The sequence below is a fragment of the Ochotona curzoniae genome, unplaced genomic scaffold (genome assembly GCF_017591425.1).
Source record: "Ochotona curzoniae isolate NIBS_2020 unplaced genomic scaffold, NIBS_Ocur_1.0 scaffold_4683, whole genome shotgun sequence".
NCBI classification, from domain to species: Eukaryota; Metazoa; Chordata; class Mammalia; order Lagomorpha; family Ochotonidae; genus Ochotona; species Ochotona curzoniae.
Genome location: NW_024467121.1, coordinates 18,994,360 through 19,015,168, shown reverse-complemented (window position 1 = coordinate 19,015,168; position 20,809 = coordinate 18,994,360). Strand labels below are relative to the sequence as shown.

The following is a 20,809-nucleotide window of genomic DNA, read 5'->3' as shown; positions in this document are numbered from 1 at the left end:
AACCATTTCAGCCAAGCAACACTGCCCTCTATGGGCATCAGCAGCACAGACATCAAGCTGATCTCACAAGCAGCAAAGAGTTAACTCAGGTGCCCACCAAAGGCCAATCAATCAATGTGTACCTTACATCTTGGAACATTCTTTTTTTTTTAAGTATTCATTTTTATTTTAAAGACAGATTTACAAACATAAGGAGAGATAAAGAGAGGACTTCCATCTGCTGGTTCACTCCCCAAGTGGCTGCATCATGCAGAGTGGACCTGATCTGAAGCCGGAGTCAGGAGCCAGGAGCTTCCTTGGGGTCTCCCATGTGGGAGCAGGAGCCCATGGACTTGAACTATCCTTGGCTGCTTTCCCAGATTTCAATCAGGAACCTGGATGGGTAGCAGAGCAGCCAGGATATGAACTAGTGCCCCTATAGGATACCAGTGCCTCAGCGAGGATGATTAGCCGGTTGGCTACTGCACTGGCCCCAAGTTTTGGAACATTCTTAACCACCAAGTCTCATGCACCCCAAAACTCACCTGACATCCTTTCGCACATGAACTATATTGACCTTACTCTCTCTAGGAGTGTCCCTGATAGATGGTGAGTTGGTGGGAAGAACAAACAAAACACATGTTTAGGAGGAAAGGAAATGTTAACACTTCAAGTATCAAGTTGCCGTAACTGACCTTATCACCCAATCTGGTCATTGGAAGGTTCTAGTCTTGCCCATGGACATGCAGTGAGTATCAGCAGGGGTTGACAAAAGTTCTAATGCTACAATATCAGAATATCATCACCTATTTTTCCACTGACCATGTGGTTGATTTCTTCAAAGGTCATGCTAGGTCGGTCGTTAGTGCAACTACCTTGCAGATGTTTAGTGAAAAATGTGATATATGTGGGAGTTCTGATGAATACATGAAGCACAAGTGCTCTGATGAAGCCACGCACTCACACCAGTTCTGCACTTGGTTGCGATGCTAATGCTACCATCAGGAGGCCACTGCTGCATTTGCAGATCGCATTCTCCTCCTCTGTGTATGTGGAGGGCCAGATTAGAAAATTCCTAAGATGCTCACCAGTCCTGAGCTGCTCCAGGCCTGGGACTAACATCCTCGATGTGCTTGCCTGGCTAAAGGACAGATAAGACCTACAGCATGCATGGGTCCCTCACGGGGCACAGAGAGAGTGGTGTGACTGAGGCTGCAGCTAGACATGGAGCAGCGGACAGCCATGCTTGGGTCTGAACAGCTGGGTGCACAGCTGGATGGTGAACTTATTTCTGCAGCAATCCCCACACAGGGAAATCTGTCTCCAGAGGAGCTCTGACCTCCCCTACACAGCTGGCACTGTGAAAAACACAGCAAATGTAGAGGAAGCACCAAGCTGCCGGCCTGTGAGGCACACCACAGGGGCTGTGATGAATGCCAGAAACTTGGCCTGGGTGCAGCCACCCATCAGCTGTCCTGTGAGAGGTGTCGTCTGGCACCTGCATGCTGTACCAGATCATGGCCCACAACCCTCTGTGAAGTGGTGCGACACCAAGTGGGTGGGTGGCATTTAAAGACCCATTCCCACAAGGTCGTTCTAGGGGCTGAGTGCCTGGAAAAATTTCCCTATTTTTGAAGACTTGCTGCTTTTGGTGAAATGAACAGAAGCTAAGTGTTTCTGAAACCACCAAGTACATACTTTCCTGCCTAGGAAGGCCTGGGGTCTGGAGATGGATATGTACATTTTTCCCACCACAAGGACTAGGGTTCAATGAAATGTGCTTATTAGGAAAAGCAGATGGAGCAAAACGCTGGTTTGTCTTGGAAAAAAAAATCTCAATTTTAGAGATGGGAGTTTTTTGTTTATTAACAACCAAGTATGTTTTACTTTATGGTTTGGCTTTTTCTTCAAGGAAGAAAAAAAGAAACCTTTACAAAAATTCCAAGAAAGACCTGTTTTTTCCTGTGCCAGTTTTCTTAATATATATTCCAATTTCTTCTGGTCTTAGCTCTTTGTCTTTCTTGTTTTTGCCTATGGAATACTCTGTTCAGCGCAGCCAGTCTGACAGAAAAAAAGAGCAGTGGGCCTTGCCTGCAGCCTACCCAATTAAGAATGAAAAATTTAAAATGATCATTAGACAATAACAGAGTGGCAAGTGAAAACTGTAAAGTCTCAGATGTAGAAATTGGACCGAGAGAGCTCTGTGGTTGGGGAATTTCATTAGGAATTTTGTGTAGAGCAGGTGGGAGAGGAGAGTGAGCCACGGTGGGCTGGTCACCTGCCCAGAAAGCAAGTGGGATTGCTGAGGTCATGAGGTCACAGGGTTGCCTTCCGCACCTGCCATCCCTGTGTTCTTTATCAATGTTCCTGAGGTGCAATTTATTTTCCATATCCACAAAGAACAACGATTGCATCCAAAATACAAAACAAAAAGATTTAAAGGCAAACAAATACACACCTATGATCTTATAAACAAACGGTGTAATGGAGACCAGAGTACTGGGAAACAAAGAGAACTACAGTATACATCTAAATTCCTGAATAAAAGTTGATCCCCAATAAAACCCCTAAATATACCTAGACAACAAAATACTAAACTCCCTACCACTGCTCATCCCTACAATGTCCTGACACATGTCAAGTGTAGAACACTGCAGCTGAAACTACAGCTGAACGACTGTAATACTATAAAACAGGGACGACAATGGGGAGAGGGGAAGGGGAAAAAAGGGAAATGTCCTATGCCTACAAAACTATGTAACAGAAATAATGGTAATAATAATAATAAACAACTTTTAAAGAACCTACTAATGACTCTGTGCTGATATCACTCTAAGGCAAGGGTCAGACCCACAATGTGATTCCCTGGCCAGTGGCTGCCATTACAGGGGCTCCTGAAGCCCTCTCCCCATCTTCCAGGAAGAGCCCCATGCCCTTCAGCTTTCCTGTGCTGCTCAACCATCGGTCCACCTACAGAATGCTTAAACAAAACCACCAAACTCCATCAGATCCTAGTCTATCCTTCTAGTTGAGCCTCGACTGAACACTTCATTTGGGTCACAAAGTCCACTCTGTTATCTCACTCCAATTCATTGCCCTGCAAATGTCCCAGAAGGCTTTGTTCAGAGCTACTCTGTGTCCTGCAGGCTGAACCCTGAAGACAGATGATATGAGCAGGCCTCAGGACCCCAGTGGAGATGCAGAAGGAAGAGGGAACTGAGGGCAAAGTCTTTGGGCCCCTTTCTTCCAGATCTCAATCAAAAGTGACTCCTCCGCCTAGGAAAGCAGACTACTATCAACCTTAAACTTCAGTCTCAACATTGAATGCCCTGTGGAGCCCAATTCAGTGACATCCCCCCTCACACACACACACACACACACACACACACACACACACACTGCCTTCTACACCTTCATCTGCAATGGGGAATCTTCTCAATCCCAGCTGTTTGTGAGCTGCCATAGGTAGGACCACATCTCAATCTTGTTTTCGGATTCCCCATGCCCAAGGTAGGTGTTATCTGAACACCAGGGTGCCTTCACACACTCCTGTAGAAGAGGCTTCTCCATGGCCATTGAAGTCCTCCCTGGATGGGATGCAAAGCAGGGATAAGGGACCTCAGATCCAGGACAGCCCACCACTGGCCCTGCCTGGGATGACCTGGATGGTCCCACTTGACCTGACATTACTCCTAAGAGTCCAGTATGGAAAGTGCCCTGGCTCTGCCTTTGTAGACAGAAAATGCAATGTGGTTTGGGCTCTCCTACAATGCCACCACTGGGCGTGGACACGCTCCACAATGGACAAGTTTTTCCATGAAAGAAGAGACTCCTAACCTACACGTTAAGTGTCAAGATCAGCAACAGCCAATCCCAGCAGATGCTGCGGCCCAATTTTTCTTGGACACTGAACCACTGGGAGGCCCTGTGAGTGGAACGTTGTCATTATCTTACATGAAGGTTTGCCTGCCCTTGGTCATGGCTCAGCACCCCTACAGAAACGGACACCTGAGGGTCTTGCTTCCAAACCCCAGAAGGGTCTGAGGCTCCTGCTAAGTCCTAGGTTCTTGAATTGCACCTTTCAGGATCTGATTCGTCCTCATCATTTTAGACACCACAGGCAGGCACAGGAAAACAGGAGAGGGCTGGCATCAGAAGTGCTGGCAAGGGACGCACCAGGCTTGTCTGACATCAGGCAGGGACTGTGTCAGCTTTTGTGTGACTATGGTCAGAGTGTGGGACATGTGATCTTGTGGGCTCTAGCTGGTATGTGGCACAGCAGCATCCAGAGCTTAGGGACAGGCCTGTGACAGGGAGGAGGTTGATATCATGGCAGCAGGGATTAGCTCTGGCAATGCTGCTGGGTCTCACTGAGACTTGATCTGGGAAGAACAAAGAGCTGACACCAGCAAGGACACATGATGACTGGAAAGAGCTGCACTGCGGGGACAGCATCATTGCCAGGGCTTCCAGTTCATCCCAGTGCACATCCCTCTCCCTATACTTTCTCTCACTTCCTGTACAGGAGCAGCTGAGCAATTCCGTTCAGGCCTGGGGGAGCTGCACTGGGTGCCTGGGAGGGATATTGGGTAAGGTGACCAGCAGGAAGCTGGGAGATGAGGCCTGAAGCCAGTGACTGGGTCTAGGGCCTGCATGCTGAGTTGAACACTGGGCCAGTGAGTGAGATCACTGCTGCAATCTGTGAACGTGACCCAGCAGCAACAGGTAGGCCTTCCAAGGGCTTCGTCTGACCTCCAGATGTGCCTGTCAGGCAAGGTCATCATAGTCCCCAAAAGTCCCCCACCTTGGCATATGCCAGCAGGTAAGGCTGGGTGTGGGGTCTCCAGATGTGTCTGGGAGGTTAGCAGAGATTATGTGGCTGTAGTGGAGCAGCTGTTTCTTTACCTGCACCCAGAGGCTCTTGTTGTGAGCTCAACTGACCCACTGGGTTATATGCCATGTTGCCTCTTGGCCCCACCCCTGAGCTGGTGATGCTGTGTGCACTTTGAGGGGAAGTGCTGCTGGATCACGTGGGTCCTGCAACACCTCAGCCCATAGGCAGGGTTGATGCCAGCTCCAAAACAGCTGCAAACAGAGTGACAGGCTAATCCAGAAGGGCCCCTGGGACGAGGTGTGACCCAAATCCATTGGCTGGTGGACAACAAAGCCTACGTGGTAAGCTTAAGAATACTTACGGTGCTCTATATCCTCCCCAAATCCAGTGTGTCTGAACTCCAGGGCAGGGGGTGAGGGAAAGCACTCAACTCTTATTTTTATTAATTTTTTAAAAAAGGTTATAAAGGTAATGGTGCTTATCACTGAAAAACTCAAATCATACTCCGGAATAGAGGGAACGTTGACACAGAGATCCTCAGCCCTGCTCCTGCTGCTGATACCCTGGATCTGCCTGTCAGAAGTTTTGCTGGCATGTGCAGACATGGGTGTCTGTGCACGGGGCCCTGGGCTTCAGATTCCCCCGGGGCAGTCTGGCATGGAGCTGGATGCCTGAGCCAGAACAACAGCACACGTGTGTCTTTGCTTATCTGGCAAGCCCCCAGCATGAATAACAAGGCATCCTTCTTTAGGGTGGAGGAGACCGCTTGAGTGTTCTCCCTTTAGGGTTTCCAAAGGATCATCAGTTGGCCACACCCTTTTGTGCCTTCTAATCCAGAAGGAAGCACGGGTGGTGGTGGAGGGTAGGGTGTCAGAGGTTGGGAGGTGGGTTTTGAGGGATGCTGCTGTAGCTGCTCTCAAACCCCTCTCTCCTAAGCCGATCCACCTTCTTGGAGCATAGGCCCTTCAAGTGGCCCTTCTGGGGACAGAGATGAAAACCTGCAGGCATGGGGCTGGTAAGATGGCTCAATTTGCTAACCCTCCCCCTGCAAACAAGAGGATCTTATATGGGCACTGGTTCGCATTCTGGCTGTTCCACTTCTCATTCAGATTCCTGCTTATGGCCTGGGAAAGCAGCAAAGGATGGCCCAAAAGCTTGGGACCCTGCACCTGCGTGGGAGACTAGGAAGAAGCTCCTGGTTCCTGGCTTCAGACTGACTCAGTTCTGGCCATGGTGGCCATTTAGGGAGTGAACTAGAGAATGGAAGATCTTTCTGTCTCTCCTCTCTGTAAATCTGCCTATCCCAGACAAAAATTAATCAGGAAGAAAGGAAGGAAAGAAGGAAGGAGGGAGGGAAGGAGGAAGGGGGAGAGAGAGACAATAGAGGAAGAGAGAGAATGAATACATTTCCTGGGCACAGGGAGCTAGCAGCACAGTCTTTTTGGGGTCAACTCCCCAGTTCTGACTCTCTCCTCTCTCCACACTGGAAGAAGTCTGGGGCGTGGGCACAGGAGCTCCAAGCATATTTCTGAGGGGCAAAATGTTCGCAAGAGAGGACCAAGGGCCCAGAGAGGGTGAGTGAGGAATGCTCACCCTCACATCTTTCAGCAGTGAAATGCTAACTTATAGGTGATGAGCTTTGGACCACAAGGTGAGGGGTGCTCCATCAGTCTGGCAGTGGCTTGTGCTGGGTGCTAACCATGGGGCTGTACCAGCTGGGGTTCAGCTAGGTTGCACCAGCTGTGTTGGGGGGTAGGGGCTTCCCAGGATTTCTGCAGCAAGACTGCCTTCTCAGTAGGTAGGTTTTCTCTCTCCTTCCCTCCTTCTTGGCTCTCCCTACTCCCTGGTCTGGTTCCCTCTTTTCTTCCCCACCTCCTGTCCCACCCCCTCAACCCCCACCCCCTTACCTTTACCATATCCTATTTTTAAAAGATTTTTCTATACATTTGAATGGCACAGCTATGGGAAAGGAGGGAGGAAGGAAGGTAGAGAGAGAGCGAGGAGAGAGAGACAAAAAGAGGAAAGAGAGGGAGAATCTTCCATTCATTATTTAATTCCCCAAATACACATGGCAGCCAGAGCTAAGCTAGCTGAAAGCAAAGGAGCCAGGAGCTCCATCCAAGCCTCCCACATGGGTACAGGAGCCCGGGAACTTGGACCATTATCTGCTTCTTTCCCAGGCACATGAGCAAGGATTGGGATTAGAAGTAGAGTGGCCAGGATTACAACCAGCTTTTATACGGGATGTGGCAGAATGCCTACCCCCTTTCTTCCCTTCTAGGAATTCTGATGAGTAAGCAGTTACGTACCTGTGCAGACGAGCAATTGCATTTGGGAGATAAGCAATTGCTCTTGGTCCATCCATTCCACTGCCTTTCCTTGCATTTCCTTCTTGTCCTGTGGCCTTCCTTTATGTTCTCAAAGTGCCCTTCTAAGACTGACTAGAATACAAGCTCTAGAAATGCTCAGGAGATCAGAAGCCAGAAGAGGCTCCACACTACTTCAGAAGGCATCACGGACTTCAGGTTGGCCCCTCCTGTGTGGTCGCTCCACCCCCTTCCCCAGGGCTGTCCTACCCTGCAGGGTGAGGTGGACTCTCTCCCACTGAGGAATGCTGTGCTGGGACACCTAACTCCATTCCTCTTTGTCACAGACCCTACTTGACATACATGGCCCCATTTGGTGATCTTGCTATGGAGCCACCTGTTCAAGAGCTGGCTATTTTACTCTGTGTTTTCTCTGTTCTTTCCACTGCAGACATACTGGCTCCTGCCTTGCTTCCACATTGCTGCTGTTGCTGCAGACTTCCCAGAGTAAAGATTTCAGAGCAGACTCAAGACCTCTTTGGATCCTTCCCTGTGCTGTGATGCTAAGGGTACAGAGAATCTTGACAGTACTAACAGCATCTTCCCCATATTTCCCAACATTTCTAAGCTTCATCCACTCTTGCCAAACTACATTTTTAACATTACGCTTCCAATTGAATGACACATCTTTTCTCACATACAGGCAGCTATCACATCCTTGGATAATTAGGGCTTGAGGGATTAAACCAACAATCTCCTGACGTGACCAGCCTTGTGAACACTGTTGGAGGACACAGCTGTCCTATGGTTTGGCTTGGCTGTCTCCTGGTCTATTTTCTTCTGGAGCCTTTGTCAGGTCCTGGATAAGATTGCAGTTCTGCCCCCATCCCCACTGGAGCTCCCCCAGGGCACTCTTCCCCTTCCTGGCAATACCTAGGGAGACTTGACTGTAACTCATCTGTTTACTCTCTGTGGTGTCCAGCAGATACAGGAAATGTCTCCAAAGCTGGGGCAGTAAGGGGCCTCTCCACAACCCTGGCAAGCCGCTTAATAAACTTAAACTATCTGAGTGCATACTAGGCCTCTGCCTTCTTGTTTCCAGGCAAATCACAGGAAAGCACTTAGTTAATTTAGTTACTAAGTGAATGATACTTTCCAGGAGATGATGCTGGGATGCAAATGAGACAGCAGGAGAGGGAAAATGTTCTTCCTCCTGGCAAAAGCCATGCCATTCTTCCGTGTGTGCCATCAGCCATTCAAGGTGTTACAGTGGTAGCAGTGACATTATGTGAACCATTTCTTTCCCAACTTCCATCTCCCTCTACAACACCCTCTCTAGCTCCTGGCTTCTGCAAGGCAGGCCCCAGATTCTGCTGCATCCCATTCCACTTGCTGTTGCTGCTTGAAGTAATCTTGTCCCCCAACAAACAGGCAGAATTTGTTCTCTTCCAATTGTGCTGCTTGTCAAATGCACCCCCTCTTGCCCCTTCATTGCTATGCAGAACCCTGCATCCACTCTTTGAAACAAGACAGTTTGTTTTGAAGGGGTGTGGGTAAACCAATAGGCATGGCGAACTAATCAAGTCTTTGTTCTGAAGCAGGGGAGGGAGGGTTGTGAGCCCATTCACAAGGCCAAAATATGGCCAAACAGGACCTGCCTCTGAGACTAAAGCTAATGGGATTCCAAACCCATCTGTGGCATTTAGCCCCTACAGGATCCACTCAGTGTAGAATACAGAGAGCAGAAGGAGGGAACTTTCTCAAAATCCTTGACATGCAATCTGTTTACTGGACATCAATCCATGCCTACCAACATAAAAATGATGTGCGGGGTGCTGGATGACTGTTTTAAAGCAGGAACAGCAAGAAGAACAGCTCAGCATGGGATGTCTGACCAGCCCTGAGGGAGCACTGTGTTGCTTCACACATGCTCCCTGGAGGCAGAGGAGGAGGAGGAAGAGCAGGAGGAGGAAAAGGAAGCCCTGGAGCTGAACAGACACTCAATGAACATCTCCTAGACTCCACTGCTCTGAATTCTCACCCATCCAGGAAACTTCCATTTTTTGTGGATTCTCATGGAGCATTTCTGGTGGAGGAAGAGAATTTGCTTGCTTATTGACTGGCATGTCCCATTACCTCATGGGGCACAAGTCTCACTAGGACTCGTTGCAACAAACCTGATATAATTCATGGGTGCTGTTTGGTTTTGCTTTCAATCTCTTTTGAGTCTTATTAGTGTGTATCTACTCTTGGGGATCATCTAAACAAGATGAATGAATAGATCTAATTCAGTTCTGTGCTTTCTTTCTTAAGATTTACTTGAAAGAAAGTGAGAATGATAGGTCTTACATTTACTGATTGGCTCCTCACATGGTTACAACAGTCAAGCCTAGGCCAGACCAATACCAGGAGCCAAGAGCTCCATCCTGGTCCCTCTATGAGTGGCAGGGACCAGTTACTCGGGCCATCTTCTGCAGCTTGCTCAGGTGCATCAGTAGGGAGATGGGTCAAAAATCAGAGGAGCTGGAGCTCAAACTGGCACTCTGACATGGCATGCTGGCACTGCAAGTGGCAGCTTAATATGATAAGCCATAATGCTAGTCCCTAGACTCTAAAGTCAAGATCAGTACATGGGTCCAGGGTAGCAGACCTCACATTGTAAAGGTCACAAATACAACAAGATGACTGCTGCCTGTTGGTAGTGCCAGTGAAGTTGCCCAATTACTGTTGGCACTGCTCATGCACAGGCTGCAGCAGGCCCACTGGCTGGGCCCAATGATTACACAGCCTTTTCTTCCCTGACTGGACACTGGGTACATACGAGGAGAAGCATAAGCATCTTGCCTAGAACTTCTTACTTGCAGAGAAATCGGAGGTCATGGTCAAGTCCACCCTAGCCTTCCAGCTGCCTCTGACCTGCCTACTGCAGTCTGGGAGTTGATGTCTCCTTAGGATCTTTCTTCTTTTTCTTCTCTATCAGCAAGTAGTCACTACATTTTCCACAGCTTGTGGTACCCCTGAGTGTAATGTAGGGAAATGATAATTAAATAATCTCCTTGAAGTTGTGAGAAAAAAAAAAAAGACATCTGCTTTGAATCACAAAACTGGGTTTGATCCATGAAATGCTGAGTCTCGCCATGAGTGGAGAGATTGATTTCTCTGGCACATGTGCTGTCTTGGCTGAGCCCAACCGATTACATCGGACACCAATGCACTGGGGCCTCAATCTCTCCCGGGGGCTTTGTGCAGAGGAGAAAAAGTGATCGTGTACAAATCTTAATCCTTCACAGAAGACTCTGGCAGGGTAAGAACTCATCCTGTATGTGCTAAAAAATAAATGAGCATTGGTGATAAGAAAAGCCATTTCTCGTTCTAAATGATGGATAGCAGAGAAATGAGTGTGGAGACCAAAAAAGAGAGCCAATTTATCAAGTATCTGCACGGGCAAAATGAGGAATGTTTACATGGCACATGCAGAGGAGAAAATGTGGTGCTGAGGCCCGACACAGTCATTTTTACTCCAGTGTCATATCTCACTGTGACAGGCTTACTCGATGAAAATAATAGCACAGTGCTCCACAGAACTCACAAGCTAACCTCTTTCCCATCACAGTTGGTGGGCACTGCAGTACCTTGTGGATAGCTGGTTTCCCTGGTATATTGCCTGCTGTCAAGAGCAGCTCAGTGGCCTTGTGCACGTGTCTTCAGCTCATGGGTAGGAAGGGGCAATATCCTTACACGGTGGGTCAGTTGGGAGTACTGAGTTACAGATCCATGAGTTCTGCCCTCTAAGATGGTTCAACTAGTGGGAGCCAGCTGTGTATAATCAACATACCCAGAAGAGTCACAGGGTGTCTGCATCCCTCCCCTACACTGACACTCTTGTCTCTCCTCTTGGGTTAGTCTTGCTTACCATCTAGACAGAGGCTGAGAAGTGCCACTCCCTTTCCTCCATGACTGCTTCATTGCATAAGCGCCTGTGGCTTAGAGTCAGTCCACCAGCCTTGAATTTATCTTAATCAATGTTGTCGATCAGCAACTTGTGAGCACCTTCCCTGTATCAGACACACTGTCCTGAGTGCTGAAAATACTCAGATGATGAGGATTTGATGCCTCTCCTCAGAGTTCTAACCATGGACACACTGAGACGTGAGGGGTTCATAAGCAGATGAACTTAAAGATAATGATGAATCCGAGGCTGGTGCTTCTCCAAGCATAGCCTTTATATGTAATGAATCATTCAAAACCCTCTATGCTACACCTAGCGGTCTGAGCTTCTTACAAGATACAACTGTGATGCCCAAAGCCCATTCATCTTTTGCTTGGGGCGCTCAGAACTCAAAAACAGAATCTCACTGGCCTCTTTGAAGGGTGACACAGTCATAAAGTTGACCTGACGATCATTCTAGGTTCATACTACAATGGACCAGGAAATCGGCAAGCATAAGCTTAACAAGTTTATACTTAAAACAGAAGCTATAAGGTACTCCTTTGCTTGTAACCCTCTTTGACAGTAATCCTCTAAGAGACCTCACTATGATCACACCTCCGACTGGAGCTTCCTCAGCAGGTTGCACCTTCTGCACTCGCCCCCTTTCACATCTTCACCAAGCAGTGAGAAGGATGTTTGACTAGAAGCTGTTCATAATCCTCCCCTGGCTTCCCATGACTCTCCACCTTAATAGCCAACCTTTCCACTGAGTCTCTCTATGCATTGATACTTGCTGCCTTCTTGAGTGTCCCTTGTTGAGTCTGTCTTGATAGTCTCTAGCCGCACTGGGTTTCCTGCCAGCATTCCCCTATCTGTGGACTGTGGCTTGCTGCCTCCTGCTTTCTTCGTTAGCAGGGCTGAGAATTTTTACTCTGGATCCCCCTCCTCCCACCCTGCCGCCTCCTCCACATCGCTTTCTGCTTGCCAAGGACTGGTTTAGACACCAGAGCGTTTGCTGTCTTGCTGCCAAGTGAGAACACATTGAGAAGACGGCTGCTTACAAGCCAGCAAGACAGTTCTTACCATCACCAATTGGCTGGTCCTTCATTTTGGACCTTGGGCCCTCAGAGCTGTGAAAAGAAAGCGTCTGTTGTTTCAACCACCCACTCTACAACATTTTGTTGTAGCAGCCCGGGCTGACCAAGCCATCTTTTCTTTGTTTCTTAGTTCTAAATGACTTATCTCAACAGCTCTAAGAAACAACTGCCAATATGTACTTCCTTATGATTTTACCAATACCCTGCTTGAATTATTTCTCTTCAGGGGAAGCATTATATCTAAATCCAAACCAAGACTATAGATGTCAGTGTAGCTCACAGAAATGATTTCAGCTACAATGGAAAGAAAAACCGGAACAGAAAATGGGCTATTCCTCTCCTGCCCCTGTTACTGGAAACATTCTAATAAATGACCAACACCAGGTTCAGGAAGGGAACTCTTGCAGGAAGGGGACTGTCAAATCATCTGTTATCTTCAATTTCTCAACATTAAGCAAGGTGAGGTAGGTACCTCTGAAAAGAATTTTAGTTGAGAATTTTTGGAGTCATTAGCCAACACACAGCAGCTGCTTATCCAGAACCCCCTAAAATGGCATGCAAAAAGTGTGTGTGTGTGTTGTGTGTGCATACATGTTTGTGTGTGACTTCACATGAGGAGCATCCAAAGCTCTCATAAGATTCTTCAAAAGGTTTGTAGCCTGCCCTGGCCTCCTCAAAAAGGGTGATTTATTGCATTCAATAGCCAACTCTCTAAATGTAACAGCTGAGTTTCAGGATTCTGATCCATCCGGCCTTCACCTATTTCTATGAGCCCCACAGGCCAAATCCATTATAAAGGATAAAATTCTCCCTCATTGATGGCAAGAATCAATGAAAGCTGCCACTCGCACACACACTAAACTACAAAAGGTAGCTGGTTGAATGGATGTGGCAGAGACCGGATAATGAGGCTAAGCCTGCATGGGAGGATGTTCCTAGAGCTTTTCTGCAGACAGCGAGATGTCACAGGCTGTCAGAAGCTTTCTCCATAACCGTCCCTTTCAGTCTTTGTGAGTAAGGGGCCAGGGAACATTCCCTTCCTGAGGGGAAAGGAGGAGGGAACGCACATTCCCTGGCAAGTATAGGAATCAGTGGGTCTGAGTCTACCCGAAAAGTATGTTCCTTTCCGAGTGCTTGAAATATGATTGCACAGGGGACTTGTATTTCAAAAACAGCTTTACTGGGGACATGAGCAAAGCCAAAGAGGAAGCAACATGACTATCAGTCCTGAGATAATACAATTTTAAGCCCTATGACTGTGTTTTCTGGGTTAGGGAAACAGGCATCTGAGAAGAAATGGGGAGTCCACGGGTGAGATTTGGGCTTGCATTACATTTTTGAAAACTGTAAATTCTTTTGGACATGTTCTAATAGTCTGGTTGTGGTTTGTAGTCTCCCAAAAGCCAACGCGGCATACAAAAACATTCTAAGACAACACTAGTTATTAGAGAAATGTGAACCAAAGCAACAGCGTGATACCATTTCTTACCCTTTAGGATAGGTGTTACTATTTTTTTTTTAATAAAAGACAATAACAAATGCTAGTATGAATGTGTAGAAACTGGGATCCTTATGTGTAGCTGCTGGGAATACAAATGGTGCAGCTCCTGAGGATTCCTGTATGATGCTTCAACAGTTGATACAGAATTATCAGTTAGCAGGCAATTCCACTTCTACACCCAAAATAATTAAAAGAGATCTGTATACCCTTATTCAGTGTTATTCTGAATATCCCCAATATGGAAACAACCCACAAGTTCATCAACAAAAGATAAACAAGACATGGCTTGCCATACCAAAGAATATTATTCAACCTTGTAAAGAAAGAAAATATGACCCAGGTTGCAATGCACATTCATCATGAAGACATAATGCTAAGTGAAATAAGCCTGACCCTAAAGGACAAAAACTGTTTGATTCCAGTTAGTGCGATACCTGGAACTAGCAAATTCAGAAACAAAGTGGAATGAGTGTTACCAAGGGCTTCTTGGAACAGGCAGAGTTTCAGTTTGGGCTAATGAAGAATTTCCTGAAATGGAGAGTAATATGGATGAGTCGAACATCATGAAGCTGCTTAATGCCATGGAGCTGCAGCTTCAAACCTGGTTGAAACGGTAACTCTTGTGTCAAGTACATTTTGTCATAATTTAAAAAACAAAACAAAACAAACAAAACAAAGCCCAGGGAGTAAGGATGCAGCCAATACTTACAAGATATAGGCGATCACCCCAATGGACCAGCAGTCAACGGCTTTGCTGTAGGGCTTCTGGGCAAGAACTTCAGGAGCTGTGAACGACAAAGACAAGGCATAAGCCTGATCATGAATGCATGACACTGAAGACACTTTTCAGGGATTTCTTGTCTCCTCTTTGTGTGCTATACAGGCTGAACTTTCCTCTTACTCTAAAAAGTTCAGTAAAGAGATACAACCCATTGTAATTGTTGACTTCTCTTATTAGAAAATAAAGAGGGGTGTGTGTGTGTGTGTGCAGATGATCAAATTCAACTGCCTGTTCATCAATCCAATACTTCAGACTGACCTAAGGAAGCAATGTTCAAGTCTGGGGTCTGCACACTTGCAAGTGGCTTCACAGGAAGTCAGCTTCAGGCAGCATTTCTGATCCTGGTGTTGGGCTTTGCTAGGTACTGTGGAGACACAGAGTCAAGACTCCATCCTCCGTATTTTTGTGGTGCATAGGGTAGCAGAGCTTAATGCAGAATGGCTTTTGGGAATCCTACTCCAAGCCTGCCTTCCCTCCTTTCTCTAAGGATTTGGGCAGGTCACCTGTCAACACACTCATTTCTTCTTCTCATCTGAAAAAAAAAAAAAAACAAAAAACAAGACAGATCTCACTTCTTTGGTCCTATACCACTATTTATTGACAGCAGCCAACTGCTTTGGTACTCTGTTGTCACAGCCTGTGTCACGTGTCCTAGCCCGTGTCTGGTGACCAGCAGCGTCTGGCAGTGGTGACACTCAATACATATATATGCAAGGACATAAATACAAGAAGCGGTGAATCTCATCCATAGAGTACAGTCTCCTCTGACCTTACCCCCAGATGCATCTGACTCAGTGGTCTTTAGTAGACTATCCAAAAACAGTCAATAGGAGAGAGAAAATTTCACACAGGCTAAGTAATAAGGTGCCTGCTATATGTGGAAATGTGCTCAAGGGTTGTGGAAGCACTGACTCCCTGCAGCACTCTTGGAGGAAGCCAACCATCGTTACTCCCAAAGCACAGATAAAGATCATGGAGAGGTCATACAACTTGGCCCAATGTCACCCAACTGGAGAGTTGTCTCTACAGCACCATTCTCTCAGAAGGCACCTGGATTAATGCCTGCCCTCAGCTAGTTCTTGGGCTAACATTTTCTCCTGTAATCATTTCATTAACTCTGACAATGATCGTAATCTGTTGATTGCAATCCCACACCTGGACTTGGCTGAGTAGGGTCAAGCAGTGAGCCACTGTCCTGGTCTTCCCACAAATATAGGCTGCTTGTCAGCCTGCTAGTTTTTCTCTTTTCATGCAAACCAATAGGGAAATCCTTTTGTTCATTCTTCTGAAGTCTAGTATCAAATTGAGAACAAGAAGACACAGAAACCGCTGAACACCTCTGCTTGTGAGACTGAGGAAAACAACTTTCAGATCTAATTTTATACCTCAGTCCCCAATTCAAAGTTCTATGGGTTGTTTTTTTTTTTTTAAAGAACATAATCAGCTTGTGCATCTTTTCTCTGCTATGTCTGCCTCCAGTGCAAGGGAAGGAAAATCATAAAGGAACTGAAGAGATAAACTGAAACACTTGGGCATAGTTTAGTGGCTTCTTCCTGGCCCATAAATGATCACAGCGTATTTCTGAGACCTTCTACTACAGGGCTGAACAAAAGGGCACCCTAGGAAATGCCTTTCAGACTTAGGAGGTCCGCTGTCTCACTGAGCCCTGGTCACAGCAGCTACACACATACAAATGTTGTAAGAAGTCACTGCAGGTGCATGGCACTCTGAGGGTCATGCTTGGGACATGATGAAAAGTTCATAGGTGGCAGAGCACTGTCTGACCAGGCTAACCTCCCAGGCAGCTGATGGCAGATGTCAGGAGAGCAAAGTTAAGATGGCTGTGGAGAGGGACTGGGTCCATGTCACATGGATCAACAGGGCTCTTTAGTGAGATGGCCAGTGAACCTGGACAGGCCATGCCACAGAACCAACAGACAGTGCAGAGATATTTGAAGCTCAGCATGAGACTGAGAGCAGCAATTCCTGACATGCACAAGGGCAGGAGCACAGCTCTCAGCATCTTGACAGACACTTTCATAGCAGGTGAGCAAAGATTGGACCAAAGTCCCAAGTCACACCATGTAGAGTGGAAATAGGAGATCATGGTCACTGCAAAGCAGGATTCACAGAGCTAATTCTCTTTGTTCCCTTGAGCTTTCTGTCTTCACAGTTCTCCAGCACTGTGAATGCTGAAAACAAGGGTTCTTTGAAAGAAAAACATCTTCCTCCTCTACTTCATCATCATGTTTAGAAAGATACATGTGCCCATGCACCCATGGAAGGATACTTGCATAGCAAACATTCCACCTTCCCTCTGTAAAACACACCAACACATGGGGCAGTGGCACAAGGTACTGCAAAGACTTGAAAAGTAAATGACAGCAGCTGGGGCCATCTTGGCTTGGGCCTGAAGGGCTTGGAGGGCTGGGCGCACAAATGGGACCCCTCACCTCATCAGCTGCTTCTGGCTGGTCAGGAGTGGGGGGCGTGGCATAGCCTGTTGTTTGGGAGAGGCTGGGGCATCTTGGGTGGAACAGCTAGGGTGCCAGTTGGCACCAGGCTCTACCAATTGGTGGAACTCTTGGGACTTGGGGCTGTGGAATTACTGCCTAAGGACATCCATGGGCATTCTTCCCTGTCAGTGAGGAATGAATCCTGAGGGGCTCCTAACGACAGGGCCACTGTACTTGCAGGTAAGCGAGGGGACTGAAACCTGGTGGCTCGAGGGGAGAGACCAGAAGTTCTGTATAGGTCAATCACCTGCTCACCTGTTAGTCATGAGGTGAGCTTGTTAACATGGAACACTGCTAACCACAATACAACAGTCCAAGTGAAAGTTAGGACTGAGGGCCTGTCCAGCAGGACTAGATCCCAATACCTGACTGAATACAGGAACAGGGGATGGGTTGCATTAGGCAGGGTCATGACACTAACTAGGTCTGTGGATAGATTCTGTGGGGGATATTTGGGCCCAACCCTGTGAAAATACAAGTCCCACTGGTTCACTTAAAAGTTGGGAGTGCTGATGGGCTGAACTAGGTGTGACCACAGAACCCACCAACACTCATGGGTACTGGGAACGAGAATAAGCTGGGGAAGTCCAGGCTGCAGCATCTGCATGTACATCCTAAAATAGAGTGTTGGGCGGGCCAATACACAACATTCACCAGCTCATACAAGGCCAAGATGGAGGGGCAGACTATTTTGAGCAAAGGCTTAGCACCTACTGGCATATGTGAGATCTGGGTCTCAGAGTGGGCAGAGTGGTAGAACTTGGGTAACTCCCCTAAGTGTGCCATAACTCCTGCAGGTGAGCATGTGGTCCAGGCCTGGGGGTCGGGCAGGCTGGGCAAAGTAGCTCCTTCTGTTGGCTAGTGTACGGCTTAGTTTTAGAAGGGGGTGGGCCTGGCAGGGCCAAACAAACCTTATGTCACTGGCAAGTACAGAAATATTGTCACCACAACCTAGTCCTCTTTTGGAGGAAAATGATTTCCAGATTCCAATCAGACAAGGTGCAAATAAACTTGGCTGCCTCTAACAGTATGGGTCAGCAGGTACAGGCAGAAGAGAATGAAATAGAGATGTAGGGTAAAAAAGAAATGGGTGTAAGAAACCGGCAACAGCCAACTGGGAGGTATCTGTACAAGAGGCCTTGAAAAACATTCACAGATATTGTGTGGTATGAAAAGCTATGCATGGATTTCAAAAATTTCAAACTTTATTTTCACGTTATTTGAAAGGCAGAAAGATGAAGAGAGTCAGAGACAGATGAGAGAGAGCTTTGATTTGCTGGTTCACTCCACCAATGCCTACAACAACTGGAGCTGGGCTGACCCAACCTAGGAGCAAGTTACTGCATTCAGGGCTTGCACATGAGCACAGTGATCCAAGTGCTTGAGCTGTCATCTGCTACTTCCCAGGCGACATGTTAACAGGGAGCTGCTTCAGATGTGGAATAGCTGGGACTAGAACCCAGGCACTTCAATATGGGAGGCAGGTCTCCCATATGTTGACATAGGCTGCTGGGCCCAACATCTCATAGAGTGCCAATTAATTTTTTTAGCACCAGAATAAATTAATCTTTCAATGGCTCTTTTCCAAGAAAACTTTCAAGCTATCCTCTTACTAGAAAATCTGAAGATCAGATATCTGCTAACCACCTTTCTTTGAGAAAATGATTTTAGACAAGAATCTGGAGGATAAAAGAGGTCAGATTTGTCTTAATTATCTGTGGGTATGAGTGTGTTTGCCACTTATATTACACCCCTTCTGAAACTATTTCTCAAGGGGATTCTTCAATTACTAGGTTTGTACTCAAAGCCAGAAGAATTCTTACTGCATGAGCCCTCAGAACCTCTTTCCTGGCCAGATGCTGGCTGGTTTCATTTCAGCTTTCATTACTATCCTTGACAGAAAAACAGCATCCCAATATAAGGGGTACCCAAATAGGTAGAGTTGAGAAGAGAAAGTTCTAGAAGCCACTGAGGCACAGAGGGCTGTCACAGAGAATAAATTGTAACATATTACATAAAGAATTATAAGAAAGGGGTTTGGAGCCACCCAAAGCAGAAATGCTAAATGTTTTGGAGCAGGGAAAGGCTAATTACCATGAATCAATCATCATGCTTGTATATACAGATCAAATCACTACACCATATCCCACAACTATGTATTATGGTCAAGTGCCAGATAGAAAGAAATCAAGGAAAGAAACAGTAGCACATTGGCTTACTTAGCATCCACCAGGAAATAGAAGGGACCCTCCACGTGAGCCACACAGCACATCACAGCATCCCCTGGGCCACAGATGTGTGTGGACAGATACAGTCCCTCTCAGAACCCCAGGCCTTACTCCTGCTCCTTATAAAACAGCAGGCTTAGGATTTAAAGTTGGTGGATTTACTGCAATGAGACTCACTCCCAAGCCACTTATGGAAAATTCCACTTGGTAGGAAATGTCTCCTATTAAGTGAGCTTTTTTCTATTGATTTAGAGCAAGTGTTGTTGGTAGAGGGAAAGACTCCAGAGATTACAAAGGGAAGCCTTTCAGAAGCCTTTAGTCTTGTTTTTAAAACAATTAAGCTGCTGATTTTTCTTACCAAAAGAGAGAGTGGAAAAAGGCTGAACCAAGTGGGACTGGAAACTCAGAGAGCTGCCACTGGAAACTCAGAGTTGCTGTCTGTGGAGTGGGAATGTGGCAGTCAGCCTTCAGCATCTTGTAAAGTAGAAAAGTTTGCCCTTTCCCTGGGCACCACTGAGGAGGTGTCAAAGAGCAGTTTCTGCCCAGAGGGTGGAGGAGACTGAACTAATGCAACCCATTAGAAGTTCAAGGCAACTGGTTCTCCCTATAGTGCTCGTTCCTCCGTTCCCCTTGCTACTTAACAGATGCCACCACCAGAAGGGAGTAGGCTTCAAGTTCACAAGATAAAAGCTAGTGGATTTGATCTAAAATGCCAGTGTATTCCTTATCTGAGTCTCTGGATTTGACACTCAGTTCCACTCCTGAATCCAGCTTCTGGATAATGCACACACCCCCAGGAGGCAGTGAGTGATGGTTCAAGTAGTTGAGCCCCTGCCATCCACACGGGAGACCTGGAATGAGTTCCTGGCTCCTGGTTTCGGCCTGGCACAGCCCCAGTTGTTGTGGGCATCTGGGGAGGGGCTCAGTGGATGGGAATCTCTCTCTCACTTTCATTCTAGCTCTCTCACTTTACCCTTGGTTATTTCCATGCCAGAGCCCTCAGGGCAGAACTCTGCTGAAAATCCTGGTTTTATGAGTGAAGGTAGAAGATACTGGCCCTTACCCCATGGTGCTCCTATTCTCCTGGATGCTGAGCTTTAGACATAAACCTCAGGAGCCAGCAGGTGTCACAGGAGCTGTCCTTCTAAGAAGGAAGATGAGCCCAGGACTGCAAGATCATAGCAGGGAAGGATAGGAAAGATGATAGCGGGGAAGGGTAGGCATCTTTGATTTTCAAGTTAAACATATGCGCAAATAGAAGCCTGAAAACAGTTTCCTCTACACCTGACTGTACTATTGCAGAGGGAAGAAGTACAGGTTGGGTTCTGGGCTGGTACATTTTGGGGCATTTGTGATCATTCCATGTGTCAGTGTCATGTCTTCACAGACACCTGCTACAAATGAATCCAAGCTCGGTGGAGGAGCTGTTCATGTTGCCCCCATGGTCGGGAAGATCTAGAGAGCCTCCTGTCCAGAGATAGACACTTGGATTCCTGACCTTGTGGGACTGGTGAGAAAAAAACACAGGTCTCCTGCCTCTGGATAAGGCAAAAGGGTCGATCTCAGCCCACATAGCAGAGCTGTTACAAGTGAATGGTGCTGTGTGTCACAGAAGGGGTGAGAAGATTTCCTTTAA

General features: G+C 47.0%; 1 protein-coding gene across 5 annotated transcripts in view; it reads right to left on the bottom strand.

The window, feature by feature from the left end:
* CAMK1D (calcium/calmodulin dependent protein kinase ID) overlaps nt 1-20,809 on the bottom strand; it is a 370,122-nt gene that overhangs the window by 10,561 nt on the left and 338,752 nt on the right. For all 5 annotated transcript variants that reach the window (XM_040967785.1, XM_040967783.1, XM_040967784.1 and 2 more), the window contains one exon: nt 14,358-14,433. In XM_040967785.1, the coding sequence (XP_040823719.1) occupies nt 14,358-14,433 (76 nt within the window). The remainder of the gene's footprint in view (nt 1-14,357; nt 14,434-20,809) is intronic.